Source organism: Manis javanica, chromosome 10 (assembly GCF_040802235.1).
Source record: "Manis javanica isolate MJ-LG chromosome 10, MJ_LKY, whole genome shotgun sequence".
Classification (NCBI taxonomy): domain Eukaryota; kingdom Metazoa; phylum Chordata; class Mammalia; order Pholidota; family Manidae; genus Manis; species Manis javanica.
The window spans coordinates 691,265-717,343 of NC_133165.1; the positions used below are offsets into that span (position 1 = coordinate 691,265).

General features: G+C 63.5%; 4 protein-coding genes across 6 annotated transcripts in view; 3 read left to right on the top strand and 1 right to left on the bottom strand.

The window, feature by feature from the left end:
• CLCN7 (chloride voltage-gated channel 7) overlaps positions 1-4,659 on the top strand; it is a 22,817-nt gene extending 18,158 nt beyond the window's left edge. For 2 of the 3 annotated variants that reach the window (XM_073214397.1, XM_073214396.1), the window contains 8 exons: positions 868-919; positions 1,093-1,220; positions 1,321-1,406; positions 1,698-1,827; positions 2,309-2,368; positions 2,445-2,621; positions 2,855-2,935; positions 3,177-4,659. In XM_073214397.1, coding sequence (XP_073070498.1) covers positions 868-919; positions 1,093-1,220; positions 1,321-1,406; positions 1,698-1,827; positions 2,309-2,368; positions 2,445-2,621; positions 2,855-2,935; positions 3,177-3,263 — 801 coding nt within the window. In that variant the 3' untranslated portion in view covers positions 3,264-4,659. Of the gene's footprint in view, positions 1-867; positions 920-1,092; positions 1,221-1,320; positions 1,407-1,697; positions 1,828-2,308; positions 2,369-2,444; positions 2,622-2,854; positions 2,936-3,176 lie in introns of those variants that run through there. The other variant, XM_073214398.1, reaches the window with a different exon arrangement.
• Positions 3,380-12,572, top strand: CCDC154 (coiled-coil domain containing 154). Its single transcript, XM_073214147.1, is given in 18 exon segments — positions 3,380-3,386; positions 4,120-4,279; positions 4,417-4,485; positions 5,537-5,750; positions 5,873-6,061; positions 6,193-6,224; positions 6,516-6,611; positions 7,023-7,051; positions 7,054-7,145; positions 8,816-9,775; positions 10,466-10,667; positions 10,918-11,069; positions 11,364-11,410; positions 11,412-11,475; positions 11,755-11,838; positions 12,022-12,176; positions 12,178-12,201; positions 12,316-12,572. Coding segments are annotated over 18 exon segments (2,703 nt in total). The 3' UTR covers positions 12,443-12,572.
• Positions 12,573-13,001: 429 nt separating this feature from the next.
• On the bottom strand, positions 13,002-17,065 carry PERCC1 (proline and glutamate rich with coiled coil 1). Its single transcript, XM_073214399.1, has one exon. It carries the CDS (start codon positions 13,898-13,900, stop codon positions 13,136-13,138), a length of 765 nt encoding a protein of 254 aa, XP_073070500.1. The 5' UTR covers positions 13,901-17,065; the 3' UTR covers positions 13,002-13,135.
• A 3,781-nt stretch (positions 17,066-20,846) lies between these two features.
• UQCC4 (ubiquinol-cytochrome c reductase complex assembly factor 4) lies at positions 20,847-23,972 on the top strand. The gene is made up of 2 exons (XM_017645870.3): positions 20,847-21,815; positions 21,894-23,972. The coding sequence occupies exons 1-2, from the start codon at positions 21,784-21,786 to the stop codon at positions 22,264-22,266; spliced, it is 405 nt and encodes a 134-aa protein (XP_017501359.1). The 5' UTR covers positions 20,847-21,783; the 3' UTR covers positions 22,267-23,972.
• The last annotated feature ends 2,107 nt before the right edge of the window (positions 23,973-26,079 follow it).

A 26,079-nucleotide genomic window follows, 5' to 3' on the forward strand; every position in this document is an offset into this window, starting at 1 on the left:
TGCTGGGAGCTTAGCTGTCCACGCACACAGTCCACGCAAGCAGTCCGCACAGACTGTCACTGTAAAAGACCATGCCATGGGAGGGTTGGCAGCCCAGGGGCTGGGGACAGTGGTGCCTGGGTACCAGGCGCCCTGCCTTCCTGCTGTCACTGGCCACCTTGGCACTTAGCTTTTATTTGGAGTATTCTCTTTTTATTTATCTCAAGTGAGAGTAGGCAGGCCTCAGTGAGCCTCCGGTACCCCTTCTGCACCCACAGACTCTGGTCGTGCGTTGCTTGGGGGTCCTTCCAGACACAGGTTTGTACATGTGTAATTCACTTGCCACAGGACCCACTCTTTTAAAAGCATGTGGTTCAGTGGCCATGTAGCGCATTCAGAGCTGGCTGACCATTGGCAGTCTAGTCTCGATGTTCTCATCCCCCAGAAGGAGACGCGTCCCCACTAAGCAGTCACGTCTGTCCCCCTCCCCAGCCCCTGGCAGCTGCCGGTCAGCTTCCCGTCTGAGTTTGTGGCCCAGGCGTCTGGCCTCTAGTGAGCTTTCAGGCCTCGTCCACGCTGGCCTGTTGGGCCCGCTCTGTGCCCCTGTGGTGCAGGGCTTCTGCAAAGGTGTGGTCCCCGCACCCGCGGGACCAGCCTCCTGCCTCAATGCCCGGAGGGGCCCTGCCCCACACCGCCAGGACTCCAGCGGGCGCATCCCCCAGGAGGACGTGCCCACCTGGGGTGTTCCCGACCTTGTCCCGTGAGGCAGCACCGTGGCACACCGTTAGGCCCGTGCAAACTGGGACTCCCTGCTGGGCCTGGGGCCTGGGTGGCCTGCTCTTGGCAGGCTGTGGTGGGGGGCTGACGCCGCCTCCATCCTCCCCACAGATCTGGGCGGACCCCGGCAAGTACGCCCTGATGGGAGCCGCCGCCCAGCTGGGTGAGTCCCAGCTGCTGTGGTGGGGCCCCGAGGTGGGGGCACCTGGCTCCTGGGGATACAGAGGCTGGGTGTTCACTCCATTCCGGAGGGCAGCCTGGAGGGCGAATGGACGGGGCACAGAGTGGGCGGGATGGGGCGTGCCACGGGGCCTGCAGGTACTCACCCCCCGACAGGCGGCATCGTGAGGATGACGCTGAGCCTGACGGTCATCATGATGGAGGCCACCAGCAACGTGACCTACGGCTTCCCCATCATGCTGGTCCTCATGACCGCCAAGATCGTGGGGGACGTCTTCATCGAGGTGTGGCTTGGCGGCAGAGGCGGAGGGAGGGGCCCCGCGAAGCCCACCCCCGTGGCCGCCTCCGGGGCACGCAGCTGGCGCGTCACACATCTCTCCCCAGGGCCTGTACGATGTGCACATCCAGCTGCAGAGCGTGCCCTTCCTGCACTGGGAGGCCCCCGTCACCTCCCACTCGCTCACGGCCAGGTACCCGCGGGCCATGTGCCGCCCCTCCCGCCTGGTGACCCTGTGGGTCAGGGGAAGGCCTGCAGGCCTGGGGCCTCCTCTCCACGCAGCCTGACCGGGGGCATTGGGTGTGGGGCTGCGCCCTCGTCCCAGTGTCCGTGGAGATGGGTCGCGGAGGGTCGCCCATGCTGGGCAGCTTCCTGCCTGCTGAACTTCAACTCTGGTGCGAAGAGGGGCCCGTGGAGGCAGCACCCACTGCCGCACGGCCAGGCACGGCGAGGCCAGTGGCCGACGAGGCAGGTGCTCTTTCAGGGAGGTGATGAGCACGCCGGTGACCTGCCTGCGGAGGCGGGAGAAGGTGGGCGTTGTTGTGGATGTGCTCAGCTGCACGGCGTCCAGTCACAACGGCTTCCCCGTGGTGGAGTGCACCCACGACAGCCAGGTGCCCGGGGGCGGGCTCTCAGGGAGGCCGGGCTCCTGGTGGCACCCACTGTAGGATGCGGGAAGCCTGTCTGTAGGTTCGTAGCGTAGTGCTCGCTGCAAAAGGACCTGCTCACAGCCGTGAACAAACGGGCCCGTGACAGGCGTGTTGCCACACCCCAGGCTGCGGTCCACCGAGGCACCGTGGCTGTGCGTTTTCTCAGGAGAGGTCCTGATGGAGTGTGGCCTGCCCCTCCCCACATACCTGTGGTTCAGGGTGGCTTGCCCAGCTCAGGGCTGCTTCTCCCAATTCCCCCAAACACTGCAGCCCCCAGCTCCTCTCTGCCTTGCTTGTTTGGTTCCGCTGCCCCTCGGGCGGGCGGATGCTCGGTGATTAGCGAGCTGTGCAGGTGAAATGCCTGCGGCGAGGGGACGGTGCCTCGAGGCCGGGTCCCCACCAGGGCCCCGGCCCCACAGACGGAGTCTCTCCTCCTTCCCCGCAGCCAGCCAGGCTCCGGGGCCTGATCCTGCGTTCGCAGCTGATCGTCCTGCTGAAGCATAAGGTAGGGTAGCTGGGGGCGGGCACGTGGGGGCGGGCCGGGCACCGGGCCGATGCTGCCCGCTGCCCGCCCCCCACAGGTGTTCGTGGAGCGGTCCAACACGGGCCTGGTGCGGCGGCGGCTGAGGCTGAAGGACTTCCGCGACGCCTACCCGCGCTTCCCGCCCATCCAGTCCATCCACGTGTCCCAGGATGAGCGCGGGTGCACCGTGGACCTCTCCGAGTTCATGAACCCCTGCCCCTACACAGTGCCCCAGGTGCCCGCGGCCACAGGGAGACGGCGGGGGGCCCCGCTCCAGGGTTGCCCGGTGGCGAGTCTCTCCAGAACCCCGTGGGGCTGCTGCCTCTGCTGGCCCGGGGTGGGGGTCAGTGGGGAGCCGGAGGAGCTGGCCAAGCGCAGGACCGGTGCCTTCTGCCCTTCCCTGTGGCCGTGCCGGGTGTGGGGGCCGCGCTGTGTGGCCAGCAGGCTGAGGCCAGGCTCACATTCCAGGAGGCGTCACTGCCGCGGGTGTTCAAGCTGTTCCGGGCCCTGGGCCTCAGGCACCTGGTGGTGGTGGACAACTGCAATCAGGTGAGCCTCCACGCTCCGCCTCCCGCCCGAGAGAGCCCTGGGCGGGGGTGCGGGCCCCTGAGCTGCCTGCCTGGGTCACAGGCACACGCTGGCTCTCAGCTCGTGTGGGGCCCTGAGCTGGGGCCCCAACCGGCCACGTGCCCACTGCCAGGGCTCCCTGGACTGTTGCTTCCTGGCGCAGGGCAGGGGCTTCTGCAGAGACGGGCATACTAGACACCGTGACCTGGCTCTGCCCCCACAGGTGGTTGGGCTGGTGACCAGGAAGGACCTGGCCAGGTACCGGCTTGGGAAGGGGGGCCTGGAGGAGCTGGCGCTGGCCCAGACGTGAGGCCCTGGGTCTCTGCCTCGTGCCCAGGCGGTGGTGGATCCGGCACCCTCCAGAGCTCAGGACGCACGTGCGTGTTTGTGTGTGTGTGTGTCTGTGTGCCCGCGTGTGTGTGTAAGATGGCGAGTGAGCTGGGTCCCTGGGTCCAGGGCTACAGGCCCCCAGGATGGGCCCCACCGTGGCTCTGTGCTCCGTCACTCGGGCCGGCTCAGAGGGACCACGCTGCCTGTGCCTGCCAACCCGAGCCTGGGTGACGTGAGGCTGCAGTGGGGCCCTGGACCTTGTGCCCCTCGGCTCGGCCTGCCGCAGCGATGACACCTGGACGCTTGGGGCGATGCCTCGGAGGACAGGCTCCAGCGGCTCCGCCCAGACTCACCCCAGGCACCCCTGGGCCACCCCCTCATACAGCAGGCTCTGTGCTGGGGTCCCAGCTGGAAGAGAGCTGAGACTGGCCTCTGCACCCCGACCCTGAGCTGGAGTCCACACGAGCGGTTGTCTCTGCACCTGTGTGAGCAGCAGCTGGGCGGGAGGGTCTCAGCACACCCTCCCCAATCCCAGAGGACCGTGGGCCATGTTCCAGAGCCACTCAGTTCCAGTCTTGGGACAGGCGGGCTCTGGGATGAGTCGGTGTGCCCGCAGAAAGTGTGCTACGCCTTCCCGTGCCAGGCAGGGCAGGTCTGTTGTCCTGTGCGCCCCGGCCCTGTGGGGCTGTCCTGGGGTGATTCCCGCGTGCCCAGCCCACTTCTAGACAACAAAGACACCTCGGTTTTGGCCCCTTTTGTGGGGGTGGGGGATTGGAACTGGCGAATTAAAGGAATTGGACCTGGGTGGCCGGGGCCGGCCTCCTTGTCCCTGGCAGCACTGACCGCAGTCCGGCAGCAGGACCTGTGGGGTCGTGGGGCAGGGGTGGCCCCGGACCGGGCCTCCGTGGTGTCTGGCTCGAGTGTGGCCACAGGCAGGCGTGCCCCGTGGGGAAGCCCCCCTGGGACGGCCCCCACGCCCCAGGGTGTCCGGCTCAGGTGGGCCTGGCTGTACTCTGCCACCCTGGGGCTCCTGGCCTTCCTCCTGTGCCCCGACCAGAGGGCCAGCGATCGCTCCCACCCAGGCCGGCAGCACTTGCCTGGGCGAGGGGCTGACTGAAGCCTTACTCACCTAGGGAAGCCTCGGTCCGCCCCCGGCGGGAGGGCCTGCGTGACCTCAGGGAGAGCACGGGGCCCCTGGCGGGGTGAGGGCCGAGGGGCCACAGTGGCCTGGGGTGGGACGTGAAACACCGCCTCAGGCGCCGGACACTCAGCTGGGGAAGGTGTGCGCAGCATCTTGCTACCGTTTTGAGACAATTACTTGTCGAAATGGCAATATTTAGATAACGTTGGGTTAAATAAAGTGGACTGAGACTTGCTGCCTAGTCTCTTTTACTTGTTTGCCGTGGCTGCTAGGAGGGGGTTGCCAGCGCAGCCCAGGCAGGTGCCCAGGTCCCTGCTCTGGGACGGCCCTGGGACGGCCCCCACGCCCCAGGGCGTCCGGCTCAGGTGGGCCTGGCTGTACTCTGCCACCCTGGGACTCCTGGCCTTCCTCCTGTGCCCCGACCAGAGGGCCAGCGATCGCTCCCACCCAGGCCGGCAGCACTTGCCTGGGGTCTGAACAGCCCCTGGACCCTTCCAGAAGCCAGCAGTTGGGAGGCCTTGCAGGAAGGGGAGAGACGGGGCTCAGGTTTCACTGGCAGTTAAGTGGTGAAGTCACAAGGTTCTGGGGAGGAGGGGGTTTCAGAAGAGTCCCTGCTGGTCCCCAACCTGGCGTCAGGAAGAGAAGGGAAGTGAGGAGCCCCCTCAGCGCCCAGGGGCCCCCCAAGGCACCTGAGCCTTCTGCTCTGAGCCCTGCCTCCCCCCAACCCCCCCCCCCCGTGTCTGGCTTAGCAGCCATGGGGCAGTGGCCTGAGCCACAGGTGAGCCAGGTGCCAACTAGGGCAGATCTGGGAGGACAGGCCAGGGAGGTGCCTGTGCAGCAGGGGCCACACGGGCGGCTCTGCTTCCTGACCCCAGGTTGCTTCACTGCTCAGGCTCCCCCGAGCTGGCTGGGGGCTGTCCTGCCCCTGCTGCCCAGCGCTGTGTCCTCAGGCAGGGGCGCAGACCTCGGCCCGAGCTTCCTGTTGCAGGCAGACTAGTGGGGCTCAGCCGGCTGCCTGCGTGAGTCCTGCTATGGTTTGGGCCCCTGCTACCCCGGCTGTCTGGGCGCCCGTGCCCCTCATGGGCCTGGGAGGCCAAGTAACAAGCCCCGAGGTGCCTTCTTGCAGAACTGGCTAATAGCCACCCTAAGCAGGGGGCCTCGCCCCACTCCCAGCTGGGGTTCCCCCTGGAGGAAGGGCTGGGCAGCTCTGTGCCCTTGAGTCTGGACGAGGTCTCAGAGAGCTATGAGTCCAGCCACCTGGTGTCCTCTGCCTCCATCCCGGAGCAGGACACCCCCGAGTGTTGGAAGCGGATGGAGCCATGGTGAGCCCCGCGGCGGACGGGTAGGAGATGCATGCTGCCTGCACTCGGCACACCTGGCCCAACCCGGCCCACGTTCACAGCCAGCGTGGCTGCCCTGCAGGCCCAGGTGGCCTCCCTACGGGGGAGGTTTCACTGGCATTTGGGTGGGTCCTACGGGGACACAAGGACCGCTGTGAGCATGCCATGCTGGGCCTGCAGCAGGAGCTGCTCCAGGTGCGGGCCTGCGTGCAGCTGCAAGACTCAGAGCTGAGGAAGCTGCGGCAGGCAGCCGGGGGCCCTGACAGGGTGAGCTGTCACTGTCCCAGGCGCCAGGGAGCTGCCACCTGGGCACTGAGTCCAGCTTGACCACCGCTGCCCAGGCCCAGAAAATCCCTGACCCCTGGCCCCAGAGCCCCGGTGTCTGTGCTCAGCCCACACCCTGCTCCTTGCAGTTCCCCAGCTCCCAGCCCCAGAACCAGATGCAGGTCCTGGACGAGAGGTACACCCCCACACGGGCAGCACAGGCCTCGGCAGGAGGAGAAGGGGCTTTGGGGAAGCAGCGGCTGCCGGTCCTTGGGCACAGCAGCCTGACCCCCGCTGGCTGCCTTGCTTGCTGAGTGATACACATCCATGGCTGACTCAAAGGCCAGGGTTGGCCTGAGCCAGCTGCCCGCAGAGGCCTGGAAAGGGGGGAGTGCTGGGGCCCCTTGGCCCGTCACCTGGGCCCCGAGGGCTGTCAAGACTCCGGCTGCCAGGCAAGCCCTGGGCAGAAGCGGCTCTTGTGTGTCAGGCTGGTGGCTGTCCGGGAGGCCCTGACCCAGATCAGAAAGGAGCGGGCGCTGCAGGACACTGAGCGGCAGGATGCTGAGCAGGAGGCCGGCTTCAGGTAAGCGCCTCCGGGCTCCCTCTCGGGGGCTGGCTCTGGACCCACTGTGCAGTCGTGCGCGAGTCAGCGAGCAGGGCAGGCGTCCTGCCCTCAGCGCCAAGCTGCTGGGTGATGGTGGGCCTTGGCCCCGCTGTGGACCCTCTGGGGCAAATAGAGACTCGAGCCTGGGCGCCCCCTGCCCCAGCGGTTTCATGCTTCTGGGACCCGGTCTCGCCGTCTGGCTGGGGCAGAAGCTGCGTCTTGTCCTTGGCCTGTTTCCCCAGGCAGGGTTGTGCACCTGCTCCGCCAGCCTGTAGTCGGCCTAGGCCCTCCAGGTGCAGGCCCCACGCTGAGAGGGACTCTCCATGTCCGGAGTCCCCGCCAGTCCCTGTAGTAGGCCAGGCTGCTGCGGCCCGTGGCCATGGCCCCTAGGCTGGCCAAGCTGACCAGGAAGCTGGGACGGGAGAGCAGGACCAGGAGGTCGCCTGCGGCGCCCTGCAGAGGAGCCGGGCAGAGGCCAGCCAGAGGGTAGGTCGGGGGGTGGCCAGGATGCAGGTACCCTGGAAGGAGGCTGATCCCAGGCCAGGTCCGCATCTGGGCAGCCAGCGAGCTCCCCGAGAGAGGGCCCCTCCGGAAGAGACCTCGGCACCCCCAGCCGGTCCTCCTCGCTCTGCTGGCCCTCTGGGTTCCGTCTGTGTGGTCAGACCTAGGGGGCGACCTCCGGATCCTGTGCTGTGAGACTCCGAGGCCACCAGCCACAGGGACTCTGTGTGTGGAAATCAGCTCACACGTTAGACAGCTTGAACTTGTTTCCTTGGGCACATGAGCCACATTTCAAAGACTCGGGGAGCACATGTGGCCAGCGACTGCCGCTCCAGACAGCACCGAGAGGGAGGGGGTGCGTCCTCCGTCCCGAGAGGTGGGCCGCTGGCACTGCCTCGGCCGGGGCTGCTCCTGCTGCTCTGAGACCGGCACCCAGGTGAAGAAACGGGGCCCTGGCTCCTGAGCCCCTTCCACAGCCATTTTTAGCTTGGGTGCTACCCTCTAGGGGAAGTAGATGTCAATTTCCTGATGACGCAGCTCAGCTGATGCAGCTCTGGAGCCCTGGGAGGTGGGCATGGACTGGGGTGGGGTTGGGGGGGGGCGTGACTTGGGACTCAGCCTCTCAGCTCTGCAAATAGAGACCAGCAACCATGCTGCACATGGGTGGGTGCACCAGCCAAGTGCTCCCCAGCTGTGCCCACATAGCCCAGCTGCCTAGCTTCGGTGGTGCTCCCCCCCCCCACTGCCAACCAGGGGCTCCAGAAGGCCTTGGGGCCCAGGATCCCGACATGCCAGGCATGCTCATGGGCACCTGGCTCTTCCCCAAGTGCATTCTAGGGCTGGGGTCCCAAACGGCAGCCCACCACCTGTTTTTGTAAATAAGGTTTTATCGGCACATGGCCATGTGCGTTCGTTTACTACTGTCCATGGCTGCTTTTGTGCCAACCGCAGAGTTGAGAAGCTGTGACAGAGACCCCGTGTCCCCTAAACTTAAGCTGTCTGCTCTCTAGCTCTTTACAGAAACCGTTTGCCTGCCCTGCTCCAGGGTGCTCTACGCGGGGTGGGGAGGCTGCTGGGGGCTGGGCACACCTGCCATGTGGTGTGTGGGGTGCAGATAGAGCTGGCCTAGGCCTTGCCCCCTCGTGTCCTGCACCTTAGACTCTTGTGCAGCACTAAGGGGCCAAGCGGAAGGAGAAAGAGGGGAAGGGGCCCCACACTGGGCCTGGAGGGCAAGGGGGAAGGATGTGCACACACGTGCAGGGGTGTGTGACTGTGTACAGGCGTGTGCTCACACATGCTCACTGTGCTGCCAAAGGCTCCCAGCTCGGGGTACAGTTTTGGTGACTACTGTGTCACCAATGGTCACACCATGCATATTCTGGACCCAGGTGAGCTTGGCCAGCAGGCCCTTCACAGCCCCTCAGTCTGGCCTTCTCGGGGCCATATGGCCCCAGGAGCCTTGCCTGCCTCCTAAGCCTGGTGCACCCGGCTAGGCTTGGGGACCACAGGGTACACAGGACCTAGGGCCCCCTCTGATAAGGATGGTTGGGCAAGAAAGCAACTCGAAGGCCCTGAGGTGGTCGGGGGTGGACAGTGCAGGGGTGGACGCAGGGAAGAGGGCATCCTGTAGGGAAGCCAGGCCCACGGCGACCACACGGGCACCACCGACCCCGCCGGTCCAGGTGACCAAGCTCGGCAAGGAGATGAGCCTGCGCTTCCTGAAGAAGGAGGCCAAGCTGTGCGGCTTCTTGCAGAAGAGCTCCCTGGCCCGGGAGCAGGTGGGTGCCGGGACCGCTGGCTGGGCCTGGGTCTCTGGGAATCCCTGCAGACAGTGCGTCTCCCCGAAGAGGGTGAAGGCCTCGGGGTGCGTGCGGCTGAAGGCAGAGAGCCGCCTGCAGGGGGAGCCGGAGAGCAGGCAGCAGCCGCTCAGCGAGCTGACCCAGCAGCTGTGCAGGCCCTGCAGGGGCAGCTGGAGGTGGGCGGCTGTGGCTGCCGCCTGGGGGCACTGGGGGCTCAGGGCCGCCCCACACAGCAGCAGGAAGAAGGCCTCCGGGTGGGCAGCGCCAGGGCCTGGACAAGGCTGTGGTCCAGTTGACCAGGTTGGTGCAGCAGAACCAGCTGTCGCTGGACCACGTCTTGCTGGCCATGCGGGCAGCCTGGCGCGTGTCCCAAGGGGCTGTCGGGGTGTGTGGGAGGCAGTGGGTGGACAGGAGCCGTCCTTGCGGCCCGCAGCCTCTGAGCCCAGGGCTAGGCCTGCCACACCCTCTGGCGGGGCTTCCTACCCGCCCGGCCGCGGGACTGGCCTCACTGGGATCCTGCCAGGCCAAAGGGCCCCTGTGACCACACTCCGTCCTCGGCTCCCTGGGTTCTGGAGACAGCAGCCGGGCTCACCTCCCTGGCCCAGCGCTGAGGGGCAGTCTAGGTGGCACCTACCCCCAGGGACACCAGGGGGCACTTGGAGGAGAGCCAGTGCGGGGGTGGGGGAGCGAGCTGCCTGCCCGCAGGAGAGCCTGGAGGCCATGCGGCTGGCCAGGGAGCTGGCCCAGTGGGAGACGCTCAGTGCGCTGAAGCTGGTGAGGGCACGGGGCTGGCCGGGCTCCCTGGAGGGGCCCCCACCTGCCCAGGCACCCACACTCAACCTGGCCGCCCAGCTCTGAGAGAGAAGCCAGGCCCCAGAGGCGTCTGTGGCTGAGCTAGTCAGGCAGGTGAAGGGCCTGGGTGACCGCTTCCTGGCCCTGAGCCTGAGGCTGAGTGAGGTGACGTGGGCTGCCTGGGGCCGGGCGACTCGGCCTCTCCATCCCACCCACCCACCTGTCCCCCAGGTCCCCGCAGGGGCTCCCCCAAGGGGCAGCAAGGTGGGCCCCACCCCCAGGTGCTTTTTTCTCTTTCGACAACAGCTTAGTTGACATTTGATTGACACCATAGTTTGCCCTTTTAAGGCATATAATTCAGTGGCTGTCTGCATGTTCAGGGTTGTACAGCTGTGACCACAGTCACTTTTGAACTTTCCATCCCCCAAGAGGAAGCCCTGTGCCGCCCGTGCCCCTGCCCTCCCCGGCCTCCGGCAGCCCATGCTCTGCTTTCTGCCTCTGGAGCTGTGTGTTCTGGGTGTGTTCTGTGGCCTTCTGAATCCAGCTTCTCCCGCTGGTGGAATGTGCCGGGGCCCATCGGCTGTGGTGCACCTGGGCCCACTGTGTGCACACACAGGTTTGTCTGTCTGTCCCTCGGCCAGCGGATGCAGGGCTGTCGCCCTTTCTGGCAGTGTGAATAGCGCCTCTGTGAGCGCGCACACTCCCAGGCTGTGGGCTGCCCCTGCGCCCCATCTCCTGTAGGTGCAGGCAGGCTGCTCTCTGGTACTGTCCCTTCCAGCTCCTGGTGGGCAGCAGGCTTTCATGTGGACGCCCAAGCCAAGCCAGGCCTTCTTAGGGATGAGCTCTGCTCGGCCTGGGGCCCTGCCTGTGGGACCCGGGTCTGCAGAGAGCTGTCTGGGGCCTGTGTGGGCATGCTTGGAGCCCGAGGTGGATGCCATGCCCCGTAGCCCCCCAGAGCTCTCCACCACATGGGCATGACTGTCTCGGGTCCATCTCTGCTCCTGTGGGCCCTCCACCTGTCCACTCTTGCTCGGTGGCTTCCACCCTCACTGATGCCCGTGTTCCAGGCAGAGAGAATTGGGAGGCACGGAGCTGAAATCACTGGAGGGCCTGGCTCAGTGTCAGAAGGAGGCCAAGGTCCACCCGTGGGAGGCGCAGGAGAAGGTGGGCAGCCTGTTCTGCAGGTGGGTGAGGGCTGGCTCCGCCTCCCTGCTCCCCACATCCTGTCCTTGGCTACCTACCTGGCCCCGCATTTCAGACAGAGGCTGTTTCCGACAAGTGCCTCCTTCACAAGAGCGACTCTGACCTCAAGATCTCTGCAGAGGGCAAAGCCAGGGGAGACCCTGTTCCTAGCTGTCACCTGGCAGGACTGTGGTCCCCGGGGTGGACGAGCTCTTTCACCCTCTGGGGAGGGCACAGCTGTCTCAGAACCACCCTACTGTGTGGACAAGGCCTCCCCGGGGCACCCCTCCCGGCCCCTGCCCTGTAGCAGCCTGCACAGACTCCAGCCTCGCCCTCTGTCACCTGCTGGGGACACCCCAGTCTCCACTAGAGGGTGGCAAGGCTGAGCGCCCCTGTGACCGGCCCAGAGCCTCCCCACTCCCTGTCCCACAGCCTGGCCCCCTGTGCCCACAGGGAGTTTGAGGTCGGGGCCATGCGGCAGGAGCTGGCTGCCCTGCTGGATCCGTCAGCACCTCAGGGATGGCCACTGCCGGCAGAAGATTGCCGAGATCCAGGGCAAGCTGGCCACGGTAAACCTGCACCCTTGCCCGTCCCGCTCAGCAGACCAGGGGGCCCCAGGGAGTCCTCAGGAACCAGCTCTCCTGCTGGGTGTCTCAGCCTTTGGCAGCACCAAGCAGAGGCTTCTGTCTGGCGCCCGCAAGCACTGTGGGTATTAGCAGTCTCGGTGAACGGAGCGGGCATTGGGCTGGGTGGTGCACCCAGACCCCATGGGGTGAGGACCCCAGCCCCGGTGACAGGTAGCGGCTGCCCTCAGCTGGGGGCCCTGCCCATCAGGAGGCTGAGTCTAGTTTCAGAACCAAATGATAAAACTGGAAAACAGCCTTCAGGACAACAAAGCCATCCAGACCTCAGGCTTCCCCGAGAGCAGGCTGGTGAGAGGCGCGCCCCCTCCCCATGCCGCCTGGCCCACCCCACAGCCCTTCCATTGGTCTGGGAAACTGAGCAGCGCTTCCCAGCAGATGAGACCCTGGTTCGTCCAGAGGTAGGTAAAGCCTGCGTGAGCCCCGGCCTCTTGTCGGATTCCTGGGTTGAGTGCTGGGCCCCCATGCCCGCAGCACGCAGAGGAGATGGCCGTCCTGCGGGAGGGCGTGATGCGGCTGTGGAGTGAGGTGGGCCTGGGGGCCCTGACGCCGGGCAGCAAGAGCGTCCTTGTGTCTCTAGTGATGCAGCAGTTCTTCATCAAGGACGTGGCACCTGGCGAGGTGGTCCCCGTGGGGCGTGTATCAGGCCATGAGGTGGGCAGCAGGAGCCGCCTTCTGGGAACGCTCCAGGCCCAGGGGGTGCTGGGGGGGAGCCGAGGGCAGTGGGTGGAGGCAGAGGTCCAGGGCATGAGCCGTGCCTCTGAGCAGGTGGCTGCAGTGGAAGGCAGTCCTCATGAACCTGGTGGCCCAGAGGAGGCCGAGAACGGTCTTGGAGAAGGCCCTCAGCCGGGAGCCTGCCCACCGGCTCACATCCGTGTCCCTTTCCCAGAAATAAATGTGCCAGTCCCTGTGACTGTCAGAGTCCAGAGTTCCTCCCACCAGCATGAGGCCCAGGCTGTGGGACTGACCAAGAAGACCCTCCCCAAGAGCCAGGCCCCCAGCCCGCAAGCCTCTGCCCCCTGGCCGCCAGCTCTGCCCTTTACTCCTGTGTGGTGGCCGGCCAAGGAAGGCTTCTCCAGCCCTAACCCAGGGAGCAAATGGTGTGTGGGCACGCACTGGGCGGTAGCCCATTCCCGCCTCTGAGGGAACCCTCGGCTCATTCCACAGAGGCTGGTACTGCCACATGCAGCAGGACCCTGGAGGAGGGGCCACCCTGGGACCTCCCAGGTGGCTGGGCAGTGGGAGGCCTGCCCTTTGCTGCCAACCTGGAATCGCGGGCTGGGTCTCGTCCGGGTGGAGAACAGAGCTCGCCCAGGGTGGGGCACCGCTCCTGCCCAGCCCTCCCCTGTTGTGGGCGGGGTGCCCAGGTATAGTGACTCCTGCCCATTCCCCACCCAAGTGGCCTCTGCAGTGGCAGCTCCAGGCCCCAGGGTGAGCCTTGCCCCTCTTTCTGGGCCTGTGATGTCCCCACCTGGGCTGGTTTGTCCTGCTGGTTGCCCTGGTTAAGAGGGTCCCAGGGGCTCCTCCCAGGAGGGCAGTGAGTCCAGACGCCCTAGGGACAGGCAGTCCTCACCGCCCTCACCTCTTGCTAAGCCTCGGCCAGCTGCACCCCCTCCAGGGCCTGGATACCCCCTCCAGGCAGCTCGGGGCTGGCCTCCGCTGACCAGCTGGCCAGCAGGTCGCTGAAATCAGGAGTGCCGGGGTGGAGCAGACCCAGGGGGCTGGGCGCCGGCTCCTTCCAGAAGGAGGGGGGCAGCTTCCTCTGGGTCATGGGGGTGATGTGGCCGTACTTGCGCCGCAGCCTCAGCCGGCGGCCGGCAGCCACCCCCAGCCCAGAGCACCGCAGCAGCCCGTAGTCAAAGAGCTCGGCCAGGGGCCCCAGCGGCAGCACCGAGTCCCGGGTGAGGCCCGGCCCACGCGCCTGCCCTTCGGGACCCCTGGGCGACTGGGCCTCGGGCTCGGCAGCCTCGTCGTCTTCCGGGGCCCCGCCCCGGGCCAGGCACCCCGGGTCTGAGCAGTAGAGCTCCCGGGCCGAGCTGCCGGCCAGGCGGCTGCCGGCACAGATGCTGCAGGCTCCGGGGTCCTGTCCCCGGCCCTCGCGGCCAAAGTACCGCTGGATGTCGCCGCTGATGAGCTCGGAAAAGCGCAGCAGCTGCCGCGGGGTCTCGGGGCTGCCGGGACCGGGAGGGGCTGCGTCTTGGGAAGCTGGGCAGCAGGCCCCTGGCTCCCCTCTCTCCTCCTCCTCCTCCTCCTCAGAAGTGTCTGGAGACTCCGGGTCTGAGGGCAGGAAGGGCCGGAGGGAGGGCGGGGGCAGCCAGAAGTCGCAGAGAGGCCGGACTGCGCCTGCCGCCATGCCCTGCGCTTCCCAGGCTTCTGGAGCAACAGGCACTGGCCGCAGAAGGGCCGGGGAGGGGGAGGGGCGGTCAGGGCCCCGCAGGCCTGTACTTGGAGAGGGCGCAGGCTCAGAGCAGGGCAGGGGTGGGCACCCGGGGCGGCGGGCAGGGAAGCAGGGGAGGTGTGAAGGGCTGGGGTGCGTGCGGGCTTGGGGACCAGGAGGGCAGAGCCCTGGTTCCAGCGTGGGGTAGCTGTGGCCTCGATAGACGTGCTGGCCGACGGGGCGTCTGCTAGGTGCAGGCAGTGGGGGTACCCCTGGCCCCCTCACCAGGAGTCTGGGGTCAGGAGTGTCCCACCTCCAGAGATGCCCACACAGCCCAGGAGCTGCTCTAGTGCCCTGAGCGGGTGCAGTTTCTCCCGTCCCAGTGGAATTCCAGTAAGTGCAGTCCGGGTCCCAGGGTTTCTGTCCCTGCTGGGAAGGGACGTGAGAGAGAGGACACCTCTGTGCCCCTGAGTGGGCACTTGTGGCTTGGTGGGGTCTGTGGGGAGGGCACGTGGGCCTGGGGCAGGACTGGGGAGGTTCCTGACCGGGTGGGGCTGCCTCTGCCCCAGCGCCCCGCGTCCCAGGATGGGGGCTGCCCCTCTGCCGGGAGAGCCCTGGGCAGGAGGGAGAAAGGAAGGGAAGGTGGTGTGGAGACAGGGGTCCCCCAGTTTGCACATCCCCCAGCCAGAGAGGTCGGGGAATCCAGGGGTATCGTTCAGGCCGACCTGGGCAGGGCAGGGGCTGCTTGGGCCTCCCACTCCCTGCCTGGGCCACTTCTGTGTTTACAGGGGGCTCCTTCCTCCCTGCCCGGGTGCCCTGCTGCAGCACTGGGCTATGGGGATGGCCACTCAAGGAGAGCCAAGGTTTAGCTGCCCCCACAGCCCACTGGCCACCTGGTGAGAAGGCCCGGTCAGGGTGGGGGTAGCCCCCCCAGCAGCACCCCTGCCCCCAGCCCAGCTCCTACCTGCTGAGGCCGCAGCTCCTGCTGGGCAGGCCACCTCCACCTGGGCTCAGGCATTTATAGCCTGGCCGCACAGCGGCTAGGCTGACAAATATTTGGTGAGCGCATTGTCATCGCAGACTGGACAAATAGAGCCCGTTTGCTTTAGCGCCCAGCAACCCGGGCCCCGAGGGGGGAGCCTCAGCCTGCCCAGGGACCGTGGAGTGTTTGCTGCGGGCCCAGCTGGCTTACGCTCGGGACCGAGCACCCTTATCTCCACTGCCAATCAGGACCCAGACCAAGCCTTGTCAAATAGGCGGAAAATTAAATTTCATGCTATTTTGACTTCTGGAGGAGCCTCCTCTAGAGGGTGTCCCGTGTGTGCGGCGTGCTGGGTGAACGTGCGGGGCCAACACAGGACCTGGGACGAGGCCCTGGGATGCCTGGCCGGGGCCCAGCGCACGCTCATGCAGGTGGGGCCCTGGGGCTCCTTACCCGGCCCCCTCCAGCTTCAGGGGCCCCTGGCCGGCTGTACCCAGAAGGGGCTGGTTGAAGACCCAGCAGGGCTCCCAGGGGCCCAGCCTCTCAGCCCCTCCCGCCGCCACCCCCAGTCCCGGTTTGTGGCTCCCACACCTTGGGGGCCCGGTGCCATCCCACCTGGAAAGTGCTCAGGGCAAGTCCTTGCTGCAAAAGACCCCAGGGGTATCTGCCACCTGTGCACACCTGCCCTTGGGTGGGCAGCCCCTCTGCTGAGGGCTGGGGCTGCCGAAACCTCTCCCCACAAGCAGGGGCTGAGAGCGGCAGAGGGACCCTCTGCTCCGAGACCCAGGAGTTCAAACCAAGGAGCATCAGGCTTGGCTCCCTGCGGAGGCGGAGGCGGGTCAGGGCTGTGCCCTTGGGTGTCTGGTGGGGCACTCCCTGGCACCCAGCCTGCCTGCATCCGGCCTCTGTCCCGGCTGCCTGTCCAGCTCCCTCTGTGAAGGGCCTGTTGCTGGACTCAGGCTGACCACACTGTAACTTGACCACGTCTGCACAGACCCTATTCCATGTGAGCTCACATTCTGAGGTTCAGGTAGATGAGCTTGGGGGATACTTTTCATCCCAGGAAGTGCCCCTTGTCAGTGACCAGACGCGGCTGCGGCTGGCACTTTGCTCAAATCCCATCGGAGCCACCATGGCTTATGGGCCATGTTCTGGGGAAGGGCCAGCAGCCCCCTCCTATTCCGCGTGAGCCCCAGCCCTGGGCCCCCCAGCCATGGAGGCTCGCCCCTCCTCCCAGGTCCTTGCCCTGCGGCTCCAGGTTCCCCCCAGTCACTGCCGTGGGGTGTGGGCAGAGACCCAGGTACCCCTGACTGCTGCCAGTCATCTGGCCACCTGGAGGGTCTCAGTGCCTGGGCTGACCCCACAGGGAAGTGATAGGGAAATTAAAGTTCAGCCCCAAGAATGGGACCCACCCCAAGCCAAGCCTGCTACCGGGCAGGAGTGGGTCTTCGGGGTGACTGCTGTCTCACAACCAGCTAATGACCTGGAGCAGGACCAGGAAGGGGGTCCTGAGGTGCAGGGCCCTGCAGGCAGGTCCCGGGGGAAGGCTGCAGGGCGAGGGGAGGGGCAGAGACACACCAGACTCCCTAGCCTGTATGGCCCCTTTACCACATCCTGGAGGAGGCCAGGCCCCAGGGAGGGCTCTGGCTGGGGTCAGGCCCACAAGTCCAGTCTGTGCTTGAACCTCAGCCCTCTGGAGATCGGCCTTAGGCACGGCCCGGGTTCTGTCTGCAGACCCCAGGTTCTGCTGACGCTTGTCTGGATCCAGGCTGTAGGGCGGCCCTGCTCCAGCCACAGCCTGTCCAGCTCCCTCTGTGAAGGGCCTGTTGCTGGACTCAGGCTGACCACACTGTAACTTGACCATGTCTGCACAGACCCTATTCCATGTGAGCTCACATTCTGAGGTTCAGGTAGATGAGCTTGGGGGATACTTTTCATCCCAGGAAGTGCCCTCCCTCTCACCCCGTGCAGCCTACCTGTCAGCCAAGACCTGCGGGGGGCCCAGGCTCAGGGTCCCAGGTGGCTCCCCAGCTGCTGGGGCCCCGGGCCTGGGGAGGTCCTGCCCTGCCCACTGCGGACTGTGTCCGACCCCAGGGAGGGACCAGCAGCTACCCTGATGCAGCCTCGGCGCCCCCTGCTGCTCAGGGAGAGGCAGGGCGGGGGCCTGGGGACGGACTGGGGACCCGGCTGGAGGAGGTGGGGCTGCAGGGGCTGCGGGAAGTGCGGGGAGGGCGAAGGCTCAGGCCCGCACCTGTGCCTGCAGGCTGGGCTGCAAGGGGGGCCAGGAAGGTGAGACTCCCCTGCCCTCCTTCAGGTTCCCCCGCTGGGCAAAGGAGGGCCCTCACCTGGCCCAGCCGTGGAAGCAAAGGTGTCCAGAAGAGGGCGCAGCCTGGGAAAGACCCAGGCCTCCAGGGGAGTGAGGGCCCCAAAGTGGGAGGTGATCCAGGGAGGCCAGGGGGCTGGGGCACGGTCACTGCTGGCTCTGAAGGCGGCGGGCTCCACAGTCAAGGACTGGATCCGTCTCCAGAACCTGGAAGGCGATTGGAAGTGGAGTGACCGTCCCCTGGAGCCTCTTTGGTTTTGGACCAGGGGAACCCATTCTGGACGTCTGACCTCCAGGATCGCATGATAAAAATCAGTGATGTTCTAGGCCACTCGGCATGGCTCACTTGTTCAGCGCCAGCAGGAGCTGGAAGCGTTGACTGAAAAGGGTCGGGTGGTGGGCAGGCCCCCTTGCCCTGGGCACGGGGTCTGGCCCTTCCTCCCAGTGCAGGGAGCCAGGACTCTGCCCCTCCCTCCATCTCTGCAGCCAAATACTGGGGTGATAATGGGGCCCCTGTCACCCCCCACCCCACAGGCCTACTTTCCTGTCTTGGCCTCAGGCCCCCAGTCAGTGGGGCTGGGGCCATGGCTGGGGCTTTGGGTCCTGCAATGGCCCAGCAAGGTGCTGTCCGCGCGTGCCAGCCACGGGGAGGCTGTCCACACGTGCCAGCACGGGGGAGATCCTCCTTGGCTGGCACAATCCCAGTGCTTTTCTCTGCCCGAGCAGAGGCCAAGAAGGAAAGCCCAGTGTGGACAAGGGAATTCAAGTGGGGGAGATGCTGGGGCAGACAGGTGTTTGGGAAGGGGCCTGTGCAGCACAGTGTGGACCTGGCATCTGGACAGAGCAGCCTGAGGCCAGACCATGGGGAGAGGGCTACTGCAGCAGCCCCAGGGTCTACACGGGGTGGCTAGGGACAGCTGAGGGCGAGGCCGGGTCGGGGTTATTTGGGGTGTCAGTGAAGTATCCTCTCCTTGCTCTCTGCCACACTGGTTCAGCCAGGTGTTGGGTGGCTGGCGGGGCCAGGCCGAGTGGCATGGGTGTCCCAAGGCCCCTGGACAGGGCTGGGGGCTGAGCATGTGTCCCAGCAGCTGCTCCCATCTGGCCTCCCATGGCAGGCAGCCTCCAGCTGTAGGCGGCTCTGTGTCCACCCTGCCCCAGCAGCCCTCTCCCCTGTGGTAAGGCTTCGGTCCTGGAGGAAAGCTCTGCTCTCCTCAAGGCAGCAGACCTGCCAGTCCCCACGCACCCTGTATTGATCTTCCCGTAGAAAATCAATAGCTCCAATATGTCAGCTCTCAAGTGGCGCTACAGTGAATTACTCCCACCACTGGGCACAGGAGGGCTGCAGCCTCCCCGCCCATTAACGGGACGTTAGGCCTCTTGTCCAGGTTTCCCTGTATGCTTTGAGATAATGAAGGCTGAGGTGTTGGTTTATGCCCCTGAGGGGTTGGGGAGGGGAGACCGCAGACTAGAGCAGGCGACACCAGGCCAGGCACCTGTCACCCAGGGCCCAGCTGGGGCCTGCTTGGGTCAGTGGGGAGGGCCTAGAGGCACGGCCCTGGACACCTGGTTGTGGCTTTTCCTGCTCTGGGCTCCACTGCATGGGAGGGTCAGATACCCACAGCATTCGGGCAGCATTGCCCTCCAGCCACAGGCCACTGGGAACACACCTGTTGGACTAGGTGGGTTTAAGTGAGGGAGAACACACCACAGCCAGGTGTCTCCGGAGCTGTGGGCTCAGGCTGCATTGTGTGAGGGGCTCTGCTCTGCAATATTTGTGTCAGGAAGCTGGGTGACTGCAGTTGAGGCCTTTATTAGTCTCCTGGGGTGGCCATAACAGCGGACCACAAGCTAGGGGGCTTAAAGCAACAGGAAGTTGTTTCCGCAGTTCCGGAGGCCAGAGGCCAGAGACCAAGATGCTGGCAGGGCCGCACTCCCATGAAGCACCCAGCAGGGATTCCGCGCCGGCCTCCCTCTCAGGCACCCCGGGCTTGGGGACGCCGCGCTCCAGCCCCCTCCGACTCCTCTCCACGCGGCCATCTCCCTGTGTGTCTGCAACTTTCTTCCCCTCTTATAAGGACACCAGGCACTGGATTTAGGGCCACCCCATCCAGTGTGACCTCACATTAACTAATTACACCCACAAAGACCCTATTTCCAGTCAAGTGTGTGTGTGGAGGTTCCAGGCAGATGTGGATCTGGGGGAACACCATCAGCCCTGCACAGCTTCTTAGTACATCTTACAGAAGGAGGGCAGGCAAGGTGGGGCTCCAGCCGTGCCTGGTGAAGGACAGCCATCCCTTTGTCATCCAGGATTGGGTGTTTGGTGTGCCTTGAGGTTTGGACCATGCTCACATCTTGGTCGTGTTCAGTGTGATTACAGAGGGCTCTCGGTTTGTCGTGAGCCATCGTGGTCACAGAGTTGGCCAATGTTGATGTTTTCTGAAATTGTTTATGTCCACGGGAGATCCCAGCTGTGAGCGCTAGGTTGGCTCCCGGAGTGTGGGGCTGCTGTCCGGGTAAGACCCTACAGGCCCCGTGTCTGTTGCATAGTGCCTTCACCTACAACGGTGACCAAGTGGTAGCAGGAGTTGGGGACAGAAGAGGGGTTGTTTGGACACGTGGATTCGCTTGCCTTGTGGGCATGTGATGCTCCTCCCAGACTGCAGCCGGTCAGCCCCGCTAGGAACCTGGTGGCTCCACTGCCACAGGATGGAAGGGCATGCCCTTGTTGGCCCCTAAGCAATCCTAACAGTTGTCTTAGGCACTGCCAGGGTCTCCTGCATAGAAAAGGTCCTTGCAGCAGCCCGATGGGTGTACGATCCCATTTTACAGGGGAGGAAGCAGAGGCTGCAGGGTCAAGTCACCTGTCCAAGGTGTCCTATTTCTGTCATCCATCCAAGGCGGTGTTGCAGACTGAGGTGGATTTAGTGGCGCCTCGGAGGCTGCCTCACCCTGGATGAAGCCTCAGCCCTTGCCTCTGCCTCCCAGCTCTGCCCCAACTCTGCTGTCCCGGGGCAGCTTGTGCCCAGATGCCCTAAAGCATCTTAACGAGGTAGCTGCGGCAGCAATAGTCAGCAGCTGCATCCCTGACCTCGGAGCTCTTTGATCTCCAACTCCTCTAGGAAGCCCTTCAGGCTGCACACCAGGATTCTGGCTCATCCTCCCCACACGTCAAGCCCCCTTGTCCTGCCCACAGAGGGTGCTCCTGGGTCTCCTGTGATGAGTTGGTTTGGCAGTGATCCCGGGTGGGGTGCTGGACTGGAACAGGTGGGGTGGGGCCCAGTGAGAAGGACCTGGGCACACAGGTGCCTCTGTTGACACAGTCGCTCTGAACACAGCCTTGGGCTGGGAGCTGAGCTGCCAGCGGGTGTCGGGGCTGGGCTTCCATATGTTGCCGAGCTCTGAACACCTCCCGCCCCCACCCTTGCCCTTCCTGGGGGCTCAGAACTGGGCCCTGAGGCTGGCGCTTCTCCTGCCAGGAAGCATGTACAGGACAGGGGTGCTCCAGAGGCAAAGGTGATTAACTAGGGAGGCAGCACAAGGTGGCCTCATGATCGGATTTAGTCAGCAGGTCACCCCCGCGCCCCCAACACACGCACTTATATCCCCAGAGTCTGTGATGGCGCCCGGTGTGCTGAAGCTCCTCTGTGGTCTTCAGGGAGGGCGGCTCAGCAGAGCCTTGAAGGCTCCTGGGAAGCTGACTGGGGAACCGGGTAGAGCAGAAAGCCCGGGCCAGCCTGAGGGTCACCCTCTCGGCCCGACTCCTGTGGGGCGCGCGGAGGACCCCAGGGGCCGTTGCAGCCTCGTCTACAGAGGGTGCTGGGCTAGGCCGTGCGCACGCGCGGTCCTGCTGGCGTGGACAGGCGGGCCCGCGGGCACGATTGCCTCCCGGGGAGGAGGCGCCACGCTTCCGGCTCCTGCGCGGTGGCTGGACCCACGCAGCCCTCCAAGCGCGGCCGCGAGCAACGCCGGGCGCCGGGGCGCGGGCGGGGGCTGCGGTCCCCACGGTGCAGGCTTGGGCGCAGCGCGGGCTGGGGCAGCTCCCGCCTGACGGGGGCACCCATCGAGGGGACACGATGACTCCTGTGGTTGGAAGTCCCGGGAGGCGAGCAAACGGCGCCGCCAGACCGCGGGGAGGGGGAGTCCAGGGACCGCGCCCGCGGCGCAAGAAGGGTGCGGATATGGGCGCCGCTCTCGGCCCAGTGACCAAGCCCGGACTGACGGAGACCCACTCGGAGGCGACCTCGCGGAGGACGACCGGCGCCCCGTCCCCGCCGGCCAGCCTCGAGCCTGTTCCTGGAGCTCAGGGATCCACCGGCCCCAAGCCTGTTCGGCGGGCGGCGAACTACACTTCCCGGCACGCCTCGCGGCCAGCTGGGCGGGCCTGAGACGGAAGAGGCCGCCGGAGGATGTGCGTTATTTCCGCTGCGCGACTGAGCCCACGTTCCGCCGTCGTAAGCGGAGGCCTCGAACGGCAAACGGTTTTCCGGTTCGCGCGACGGAAGTGACGCAAATGTGGCGCGCCGCAGCGCCCATCGAGGAACCCGGGTCACGATGAACCGGGTCCTCAGTGTGCCCGCGGCAAGGTGAGCTGCGCGCGGTGGCGGCGGGCTGAGGGCGGCAGCGGCGGGCGGCCCGCTCACTGCTCTCCCTCTCTCTTCCAGGGCCGTCCGGGTGCTGAGGCCAGGGCGCAGGGCTTCCGGAAGCCTGCCTTCGCCTCCCGGTACCGGGGCTCGCGCCCAGCCCACGGCCCGGGGCGAGGAGGACGACCTCAGTCGTGCCGTTCACTTTTCCTCCAGCAGAGCCAGCCCGTCCTGCTGGAGAGTGGAGCGTTCCCTGGGAAGGGAGCAGCAGAGACCCTGGTGGAGGGTCCTGCCCTGCAGCCTGGCCCTCCTGGTTCTGGTCGTCTGGTGCTTCCTTAGGCGGGAGACCGGCGCGGATCACTGGCTGAGACAGGTGCTGGAGGAACAGGAGCCGGAGCCCAGCGATCGTCCTGAGGCGCACGGAACTCCGGCCGCCGCCAGGGCGAGAGCTTAGGGCGGCGCCCGCGGCGCTCAGCGAGGGAACAGGCATCCGTCCGTAGGCTTCGACGTTGCGTTTGACCGTTTCTGTCCTGCTTACACGCGTCCCCGAACTGACGGACTTGGGTGGCGCGCCTGGCCGCGCTGACCCCCGTGGAAGCAGAGCAGAATGCCAGCAGATCGCAGCCGGCTCTTTGCCTGATAGTCGATGCCCAGCGAATCCGTGCAAAAGATTTCAGATCCAGAGGAAAGGTGTCGGTTGCAGCGTGTGCTTTTGGATTTGTGGTCTTTGTACAGCGTTGCCATGTTTTGGGAGCAGTTCTGGTGATACCTGTAATCCAGTGTAAACCAGTTTGCAGCTCATTCGCTTTCTGACACAGAGTAACTGGCAGAAGAGCTATTAACCTTGTTATTTTATAATGTACTGTGGTGGGTATAAATTGGTGTTAGTTTTACAAACTAACAAATCGACAATAAGTCTTAATTTGGTGATGTGAAATTAAGCCAAGTGCCCCCCCACACCGTCCCGTGGCCCCCCCCCCATTTTTTGTTTTTGCATCTCATTAAAAAAGGAAGCCTTTTAAGCCCTCCCATCAATTCTTTTGTTTACCTTTTTTTCCACAATAGGAATTGAGGAAATAAGTCTATATGAATTGTGGAATACATTGTCAAACAGTACCAGAAATAATGAACTTTTCTCAGCTCTGCGAATCTCTATTTTTAGCAAAGCAACGATTTACTAGAATGAAACTGAGGAGTATTTCTTTTGACAAATATTACAGGGTGATATTTTGAGTAAGTAAATGATAATATGTTTTCCAAGTACTGCCTAATAGGAAACCTTAATTCAGAATTAAATACAAAATAATAAAGGGAAGCTTTTATTTACTTAAGCTTCTAGTGGAAGGTTTTATCTTTGTATGTCTTTGGTGCCAAAGTTATTTGGAGGTTTCTCCCCTTGATGTTCGAGGGCCACTGGCTGTATGGCAATAGAATGGCTTCTCACGAGACCTCTGCAGAAGTGCTCTAAATGTCTGGCAAACCTCGGTAAATTATATTTCTCAGGGAGGTGGGGCGTATACAAGTATATTCACTTTTTAAAGATGGAGAGACCAGGATTTGACCTAAACATAGCTCAGGCTACACTGTCAGTAGGAGCAAGAAACTAAGACCACCTTTCTGGCCTGGCATGGTTGTGACCTGTTTGGTTGTGTTATTTTGTTTCAGCAATAGTCATTCAAACTGAACCTATACTTTGCTCTCACTAGCTCGTGCAGGAAAAAAGTCCAAAACTAATGAGAAGAATTTTTTTGTTTTAATTAGAAGTGACTGTGATACAGAAAATGCAAGATGATGCATCTGGAAAAGACAGACACTTTATGAGCAAAAGGATGAGAATGAGAGACGCCAGCAGCCCTGCTGCCTCCGATAGCCACTGTGATCGCTGTGGTGGGTCTTCCCACATGTTTTTTGTGTGTATGTAAATAGACAGTTTTTCAGGAACACAGTGGAGTTGTGCTTTTGAGGATACATCACACCACATGCAACAGGTCCTGAGTGCCTCCAGGGTGGCCATCCTCAGGTAGGGATGGGCTTTGTCATGAGCAAAAGGGGGACCCAAGGCCAGCTGGTGACTTTGGTCGTACCCTCCTGACACCTGTGCTTTTCAAAGGGGTGGCTGCAGAGCAAGTGAATAAGTAAACCGTTGTTTTAGCCCTTCTATTATTTGGCCATTTCTGTCTTGCGCCTGTCTTATTTCCCCAACTGAGCTGTAGCTTTTACTTTTCTGAGGGTGCTGGGGACTGCCCCGGAGAAGCCCCCAGTAAGGAGATGAGCAGGAGTGGACCCATGTAGGCATGCTAGGACAGAAGCGGCCGCAGTGAGGGGTGAGATGAGAAATTGTTGAGTGGAGGAGAAAACTTGATAAAATTTCAAGGAAGGAGATGTTAGCTTAATAGTCTCCTGTCTCCTAAGCTGCTGAGCAGTCTTGGAAGGCTCTGGCGGTGCTGTGCGTTTCCCCCTCAAAATGTAAACGCTTCTGAGTGCGCAGCAAGAACCCTGCGGCGGTCATGTCTGGGTGCTGCCTCAGCCTCACGAACATTCCACCAAGCATGGCACGTGACCCTGAGTGTTTACAGCTCACCAGTTCTCTCATCCCCAAGGAAGATGCCTCGGGTCAGGAGGACAGTGGGTGTCTTCCACTTTTACAGCAAAGATCCCCACATTCCTTTGAGTCTCAAATTTCCTTTTTTGAGCTCGAGGTGGCTCTCTGCACATCTCTACTGGGCTTTACAGATTCTTCAGACTCCTTAGGTCCAGGATAGATTTCGTCTCCCCACTCCTGTTTCTTTGTTCTGTATCCTTCCAAGCAGGGGACCCTGGAATTGTCCTGGATTCCTTCTCATTCCCCACCTCCAGCAGCCTTCACGCTCTTTTCATCCCACCTTCAAGTTCCCGGGCCCTGTCCTCCCCCGATTCATTCTGCTTGATTTTCTGGAAACGCCATGTTGTGGGTTTAAATCTAATGTTTCAATCGGGTTTAAAATTATGTTTGTAGAAGTATTCAGTCATTTAGAAAATGTGAACATAGGAAGATGACCAACCTGCAAGTGATAGCTTTTGTTATTTTGCTATATTGTGTTTCAAAAAATAACATACTTGGGAACAAATGTATGGAACTGTTAGGCCATGTTTTATTTTTCACCTAAATAGTAGCATGTCCCATGTCACTGACAATTCTCATTGGCAAAGGTCTCAGAATTCAACCATTTCCTGACGACCGGGCTGTTAGGTGCCCTCAAGTTTTTGCTAAATGGCTGGTATTATCTTTGTACATAAATCTTGATCTTCCTCTGACTCTTTTAGGTCAGAGTTCCTAGAAATGGAACACGTTATCTTGCAGGAGGGTCGGTCCCCAGGAGCCCTCCCGGCCACACTTGCTCCCGACGTGCCTTGCTCGCAGCCCCCTGGCGCTGCTTGTCATTCCAGAGGGGGCGCAGCCTGCCCATGGGCTCTTCATTGTTTTAATTTGTATTTTTAAAAATTACTAGTGAGGTTGAACATTTAAAATAATGTCTCCTATGCCATATATTTACAAAATAATGTGCTTTAGGCCTGAGGTCGCCCTTCCTCCTTCCTCCTCCAGGGCGTGGTCTGCAGCTGCTCCCCAGGGTCCTGGTAGCTGCTGCCTGCTCCCCGAATTCCCACCCTCCCCCATCCCACCTTCAAGGTGGGATGACTGTAAGCCTTCTGGATTCCTTTATCAAAGTCAACTTTATTGATAACATAGTTCACATATTACTCACCCATTTATGCAATTAAAGAGCGTTTAGTATAGTCACTGGGGCACCATCACCGCAAGCTCGTTTTAGGACCTGTTCGTGCGCCCTATAAGGAACTCCCGTACCAAGGGCAGCCGGGCCCATCTGCCCCCATCCTGGCACGCTGGCCCCTGCCTCCGGGTCCGCGTGGACGGAAGGGTGAAGTGCCAGTGTGAGCAGGCTGTGCACGGGGTCTGCGCCGGGCACCTGCCGGCTCCATCTGTTCCCAGGGCTGCGCGGGGCTTGCGGGGTGTGTGCGTGGGACCAGGGGCCGAGGTCCAGGGACCGACGGACTGGGCCCGGGGCGTGTGGACGCGGAGCCGGTTGGGGCGATGCGGACCCGGGAGGCACACGAGTGGCAGCGGCGGCGCGTTCGGGGAGTGTCCCTCGCACCGAGTCCGGGGTCCGCGCGCGGCCGCCTGTCCCGCGGGGGCGGGGGCGTGTCCGGGGCGTGTCCTGTCGGCCGGGGCGGGGCCGGCGGGGTGGAGGGCGCGGGGGGCTCGGCGCGG

Bases quoted from the DNA above. Each gene is read 5' to 3' on its own strand.
- PERCC1 (XM_073214399.1), bottom strand. From the start codon at position 13,900: ATGGCGGCAGGCGCAGTCCGGCCTCTCTGCGACTTCTGGCTGCCCCCG.
- UQCC4 (XM_017645870.3), top strand. From the start codon at position 21,784: ATGAACCGGGTCCTCAGTGTGCCCGCGGCAAG. The intron at 21,816-21,893 runs GTGAGCTGCGCG...TCTCTCTTCCAG, and splicing joins CTCAGTGTGCCCGCGGCAAG to GGCCGTCCGGGTGCTGAGGC.